This window comes from Pterocles gutturalis, unplaced genomic scaffold (assembly GCF_000699245.1).
Source record: "Pterocles gutturalis isolate BGI_N339 unplaced genomic scaffold, ASM69924v1 scaffold34721, whole genome shotgun sequence".
Classification (NCBI taxonomy): domain Eukaryota; kingdom Metazoa; phylum Chordata; class Aves; order Pterocliformes; family Pteroclidae; genus Pterocles; species Pterocles gutturalis.
The window spans coordinates 26,454-33,536 of NW_010106596.1; the positions used below are offsets into that span (position 1 = coordinate 26,454).

At 50.9% G+C, this 7,083-nt stretch overlaps 1 protein-coding gene across 1 annotated transcript in view; it reads right to left on the reverse strand.

Annotated features, from left to right (window-relative positions):
• LOC104472252 (puratrophin-1-like) overlaps positions 1–6,520 on the reverse strand; it is a gene marked incomplete at its 5' end in the record, with an annotated part of 23,921 nt that extends 17,401 nt beyond the window's left edge. Inside the window, 3 exons of the mRNA XM_010087840.1 lie at positions 3,096–3,287; positions 3,811–3,933; positions 6,382–6,520. Of these exons, the coding sequence (XP_010086142.1) occupies positions 3,096–3,287; positions 3,811–3,933; positions 6,382–6,520 (454 nt within the window). The remainder of the gene's footprint in view (positions 1–3,095; positions 3,288–3,810; positions 3,934–6,381) is intronic.
• Positions 6,521–7,083: the final 563 nt, after the last annotated feature.

A 7,083-nucleotide genomic window follows, 5' to 3' on the forward strand; every position in this document is an offset into this window, starting at 1 on the left:
CGGCCGTGCGGGGGGCCGCAGCTCTCGCGGGCCCATTTCCAGCCTCTGGACACAAGCAGCTGGGCGCTTCACTCGAGGTAGAGTCAACAGCATGCAGAGACCCGGGGATGTAAGAGTGACCGGGGAAATAGTTTCACCTCAAGAGAGGAAAAAACGTGAAGGCTACCAAAGTAAGCAAGGAGAGGGAGACTTGCTCTATCTCCTTCTAGCAACGATGGTGTGCCTTTGGCAGCGTCACTGTGAAACGAGGACAGGCAGCGAGGGAAGGTGACTGCCCTTGCAGGCGCCCCAGAACAAAGCAGACATCAGTGCTTTTGGTACAACATACACCCTTGCTTGCTCAGTTTCCCAGTTCTCCCCCAAAGCACTGTGTCGTGTGCCAGATCCCAACACAGTCCTGGAATTGAGGAAACAAGGGACAGCGGCCAGACCAAGCTTGAAGCCACAGGAAGATGGCAGGTCCCCGAGTATGCCCACACTGAGTTCATGGTACTGAAAAACAATCCTCTGGCAGTCGGGGAGGGGAAGGCAGCTTTCCCCACCATTCCTCCTGCCTCAGCCCAGCCACCATCCAGCCCTTGTCAGACACAAAGAGCTCCTGCCACAAAGGAAGCGGGGACAAATGGAAACATCCAGCTTGGCACCAATCGTGGTTTGGGGAGGGAACCCTGCCAGCCCATGTGCAAGCTCCATGCAGTCTGGCCCAGCTCAGACTGCCTCATTGCTGAGAGCTCCGACAGGCCATCAGGAGCTGCCAAGCAGGGAAAAACACAGTACAGCGTCTTGACGGACCATCTGGGGTCATTCTGTCCTGTCCCACGGCCTGTCCCGCAGCCACAGGCAGCATCGATGAGACACCTGCTCAGTACACGCAGAGAAGGGCCAGCAGAACAGAGCCTCCCACTCCTAGCAGGCAGCGAGGTACACGAGGGATGAATGCCATGATCCTCGTGGTGGGCGCTCTGCTCCCTTGGCGCGTGCTGAGATGTTGGGAGAGATCTGAGCTTGCCAGCTCATTACCATAGTGCACATCGCTTACGCATCCTCAGGCTTCTTCCCCAGATCCCAGGGTCTGGCACACTGCAGGCTCTTTACAAGAAGGAAAATCAAGGACATGGCTTAGTTTAGACTCCTGCTGTTGATCCCCTCAGATCTGAGGGAAGAGACAAGCGGGTTAGGCAGGCACTGACAGGATCGCTGCAGGAAGGTCAAAGCAGCTCAGCATCAGAAGAAAGTGAAATCAGTTTAGATAAAATCTGCTTTCCCCCCACCTCCCAGACTACACCACTGACTTTGCTTTGGGAAGGCAGAAGGCATTCTGGAGATCAAGATCAAAATAACTGGCACTGAAACAACTTTCACGCTGCACAGCGACTTCTGCACTCATCCTACAGCTGCAGGATGTATCCCCTCCACAGCCCTGGTTTCAGTTGGCCACCAGTTCCCAACACACACGTGTTATATTTACACCACCGGCATTGTTTATGGTTCTACTGAAACCAGTGAGATCAAAATCCTCCTCCCTCCCGAAGCCAGATACCTCTCCTCCACACCAAAGCAGCGTGCAAACGCCCTGTGCCACTATCGTTCCGTCTGCACTGGGGCCGTGCAGCATGAAAGGCACAACCAAGAGAGATGCTGCTGCTGCTGCTGCTGCTGCCACCAAGCACTGCATCCCCAGCTGTCACCCACCAAAAAGAAGCTTTATGAGCGGTGCTGTGACGTCCTAGGAAAATACATGGGCCATCGTGGGGGTCTGTGTAACACTTGTGCCCCTGGGAACAGCCCAGGTTTTGAAAGGCTGGGAAGCTGTGGAAGAACACCCATTGCTGCTGAGTCGTGTCTGACTGCCCTGGCAGCCCAAGAGCCACCATGGAGACGTAGTTTCCATGCCTGAACAGAGAACGGAGCAGCCATCGTGAGCCACAGTCCATGTCTGGGCTCCAGAGGTCCCCGACTTTGGTTGGGTTGGTTCATACAGGACTAAAGCCAGACCTGGCACCTTTGTGTGCCTCAGTTTACCTGAAGAAATATGACAACAACCATCCTTACAGGATCCTTGCCAGGACCCCCCATGATGGCAACAGAGCAGCCCCTGTACGTCTGTGCACAATGAGTGTGCGGGGCGCAGGTTCCTGCTGTTCTCCTACGGCACAGAAGGCACTTTTCACTGCGGGGCAGGGATGGGGGGAGAATAATTACACATTCCCACAGCAAGAGGGTCCCCCACCCGCACAGCAAAGTGCATAGATGAACTAGAGTGGACCTGCAGAGCATCGCCAAACTCACTAAATCCCCACATGTCCTGAGAGCAGTGTTCTGGGCTGCCTTCTCCACTTTCCTCCCTCGCACAGGATGCTTCTCAATGTTTTTATGTTTAGCTGAATTTCCTCCCTCTTCCCCCAGCACTTCTGGCTGCCAACGCAGCTCAAAGACAGCAACTAAGTGGCACCTACATCTGGTACAGCTTAACTTTTAGTGTCTATTCTTTCTGTAATTTGAGAACTTCAATACCCACTGTTTGTACAAGTGTGGAATAAATGGAGCGCAGGCTCCGTGGCCTCCTGTGCTTGTCACAGCTGTATTTTAAAGTGCACTTAGAAAATCCTGTTGTTTATTTATCTGCAACTTTAGAAATTAAAGGACACCAAATCCAGCTGCAGGTCTGCTGAATGGGTGCATCTGCACTAAACCAAACAGGTGGGAAGGCCAGGCACCCAGCACAGTCACCACACGCATCCTGTCCTCCTGCTTCCCAGATGCCTGCGTCAACCCGGTCCCCTGGGGTCCCTTGGCCACACTGCCCAGCGCCCAGGTCTGGTGCTCCATTTCCTCACACAGGCCTCCACAAAAGAGGGGCTGGGCTGTACTTAGCACCGAATAGCAGGGTGCTACTTCTGATGTGTCAACAGGCTGAACCCACCAGTGTGTAAGAACACCGTACGAACAGTTAGCACAGGCAGCCTACCCTGGCCTAGTGGCCAAGACCGGACACAAGGAGCCGATCTTTCACATCTTTCATAAACAACCAAGCTCTGGACTGAGTCTGAACAGGCTTTTTACACCTCCTCCATGCAGCAGATGCCTTGTCTTACCTTGTCAAAGAATTCATACAGCCTGACCGTCTCACAGATTCGATGCCTGTTTTCATCCAGTTCAGTGCAGAACTCTTCCAGTTGATCTTTGTAGGTTTGCAGCTTTACCCTGTACAAATGTACATCCACAGAGGAAAAGTCTTCCCATCGATCCATCTTCTTCAGGGCTTCCTGACCCCTTCTGCAATACTCCTGAAAGCAAAATGCAATTCTGTATGAGGGCAGAGACCCAACACAGACAGTAGATAGTCTTCAAGGTCATTAACAGCTAGGACTAATTAGACTGGTTTTTTAAGGTTCAAATCACATGAGCATGAGGGTGTACTTGTTTACAGCAGAATTCTGGAGAGTCCTGATCTCTGTTATGCTTTACATGAGCCACACAACAGCTTGTAAAGGCCTAAACAGTAAGACCACAGGTCAATTAGGATCAAAAAAAGACAGTGTTACAAGCACATCAAGGGATTAACAAAAAAACCCATCTTCCATCACAGCAGTTATTTTCCTCAAGAATGACAAATACCATCTACTGAGGGGCTGAGCGGGTGGCTTTGTCTACAAGAGGAGAGCAGGGAAGCCAAGCAGTGTAAAGGAACGACACACGCCCTCTACCAATGCCATCTTAGCATCATGGGTTTGTCTGAGCACGTACAAGGCAACATGCTGCCAGCTCAGGCACTGGAGAATATGTTTTTCCAAATCAGACAACACTTACACTGGCAGTAAGATCAAACTCCCTAAACTGCTTTTGCGCTTGAAGCAGCATCTCCAAAGAATCATCCAGGTTGGTCATCTCCTTTAGCCGCTTTCTGCCAACATTCTCAATCCAACTGCTGACCTAGAAGAAAAGGGAAAAGCTCCACTATTAGTCATTCTGTGCTGCTCTTTTTTATGTGGAAAGAGCAAGGAACTGCTCCCGTAACACTGGTCATTTCATTACTGGAAAGAACGTGCACATACACTTCTCGCCCCCCAGTCCTGGCATTTCAGCCTGAGCCTCCTGCTCAGAGTGTTTCCACTGCAGGTTACTGAGTCACTGCAAAGCTCTGCTATTGCTCACCAGCCTCAGGCATAAACAGGGCAAGCAGCTGCTTGGGCTCTGTTTCAGGTGAGCCATGGTCTAATGCAAGCCCTGGAACCTGCAGGCTGGCCTGATATTCCCATTATTGTCACCCTCAAGTGGGATAAAATCTCCCTGCTGCCAGATCTCCTATACCACTTCCCTTCTCTGACTGGCAGGACATCAACTACGTCAGTGTGAACATACTGACGGGTTCTCCCCACCTGCAATGTTTCACGCCTCTCTGGGACTCTAAGCTACCAGTTTTCTGAAGGCAGCTGGCCACAGAGCTGTGCAGAAACTGCAGCTTCCTCGACACAGCCCAACCACTGTCACAGTGATAACCCCATATCCTCAAACACACGCAGAGGACTGACTAATAAGGGTGTCCTAAAAGTAAAGCCGACACAGGAGGCCAGGCAGGACAACACAGATTCAACAGTTTTAAAACCAGGCTAATAAACTTGTCTGCAATGCTTCAGGCACAGCTGCGCATAGGGGAAGGGACAGACTAAATGCTTCCTAATACCCATACATCCTGTCTTCCTCTGTCATCTAAATCCATATACCAACTCAACCCCGCTGTCGAGGACAAACTCCTAGTTCTCTGGATTGAGAGAGGGTCTGTGCCCATGGAACAAGTCTACCAGCAAGAGGGGGAGATGGGGGCAGGGTCCCAGGCTGTGACCCACACTGCCAAGGGGCACACTGCTGCTGCCTCGAGCTCCTAGGCAGGCTTCAAAGCTGGAGCAGCTGCTGCCAGCAACGCTGTCATCATTGGTGATCTGGAAGCAAAGCAAGCAGGGAGCTGTCAGTTTTGCTCAATTCAATCCAAAACGTTCAGCTTAAAGCAGGGACAGGTTGCAGAGCCTGCCTTTGTGCCTTTTTTCATTTCTGTATAGCATTAAGAACACGTGTGTTTAAGGGAGTCTTTACTAGGTTCTTGCATCATGCTTCTTATCCCAAACACAGTGCACGGCGCCTGAGTGTCTACCTCCAAATGGGAAGTCATCAAAACTCTCGGATCCACCTTGGCCTGTGAAAACAACAGGTAGGCTACAGCCTCCTCTGCAAATCCAGCTCTCTCCAGAGGAGAAGAGCCCAGGATCCTCGAGGAGCAGTGGTGAAACTGGTCCTAGCACTGATCTTTAAGGATGCGGGGTCCTAAGGTGAGCTCCAGACAGCACACAACCCTTCACACCCATGGGGTAATAAGTGATATAAAAAACCTTTCATTGTTGATCAGTTACAGCAAAGGAGACTATAAGATGCCACAATCTCAAGGTAGATTTCAGGCTTCGGGAGCACATCTGGGATCCGCAACACTGAAAGAACTGATCAGGTCTTGTAGGGTGCTCAGACAGCTTGAGCTACTTTATGACTTTTTAAGGTTCTCTATCTCTGTGGCTACAGGATTCAAAGGTCTTTCTGAAAACCAGTGCCTGTTTGCTTCAGTTATCCCATGGCGGTAAAGAGTTTCAATGAGCAGCACACAAAGGGGAATTTTAAGCTCCCACAGAAGTGCAGGGGGGTGGGGAGGTTGAGCATGGCTCTCGGGCTAAGGACAAGAGGCTGTTCCCTTGCCCAGAGGGGAAGGAGTGTGCCTGGGGGTTTATCTGATAGCAGCGGCCTGAGCACTGCACAGGAATCTAAACAACAGAACGCGTAGCAGGGAGGGGCAGCTAGCATGGGGTATGCAACATGTGGCTCATCCCGCAGTAGGATATAAGCAAACCCTGAAGGATCGACAGCCCAGACGGGACACGCGGACTCATCATCAGCTTGTTGCCATCACTCTGCTGCTTCTCAAGGCGGAGCATGAAGAATTGCTCCTCAACACTCTTGCTGGAAGGGTACTTTTGCTGACCACTGTGAAAAGACACCCCATCTCCTAGTGTACTACCAACCGACAAGCCACCACACTGTGGTCTTTAAGTATGGAAAAACATCACAAATGTTTACAGGGTTTGACTGATCCACAGCTAGAGAGCAGCTAGGAGACTTTTCCTTGGCATCAAGAGACACCAGGCAAACAGTATCTTGGCTCTCAGCACATCTGGAAACACATCCCCCATTCTAACATTCAGTTGTTGGTGTTCTTTTCAAGGGTCTACAGGTATCGTTCTACACCTTCACAGGAGAGATCAGCAGGGCCAGTACTTGCTGTAGGACGTACAGTCAGAGGGTGGCAGCAGGCATTCGCTGGAACTGACAAACAGGCCTTACCTCCTTAAAACATTCTTCCACTTTCTCAAACTCCATCACCAGCTCCAGTTCCTGGATGTGTTTGTTGGACAGCATCACCAGCCGGTGAACGCCCTCATCAACTCGATTGTAAAGCACACTGGCAGCATCAAGCGCGTCTCTGGAAGGGGACACAAGTCTGGTCAGGGGTTTTGCATCAGGTTCTTCCTCCAGCACTTCATGCAAACAAGACCTGGTTAACAGCGGTGCTTCAGTCACCCTCCCCATGGGACTCGTAATGGCCACCTCCACATGGACAACAACAGGAGAAGAATGCTGCTCCCCGCACGTTCCCGTGATTCGCCACGCTCTAATTCCAGTGCAGACAACCTGGCAGGAAGGACAAGAGCATCTCCTCCCAGCCAGGCTCCCTGCAAAACTATCACACCTTTAGACAAGATACTCATCTTTTCATAAATGCAGATTATTGCATCAATGGGCTTCCACAAAATACAGACTCAGGCAGCCTTAGTGTCTAAAGTGACCATTTGAATTTAATTTAGATAATAAGCAGCCACTGAAAAGCAAATCTCTCCTAAATGACAACAACGATATAAAGCACCTGATGCCACACTCACTCACAGGAATTTCTACCAGACAAACAAAAATGCAAAGCATACAGCACCCCAGAGCCAAGAGATTTCCTTTCACAGAGACAGAGCTCCCCGTCTTCCCCAGGCAGCT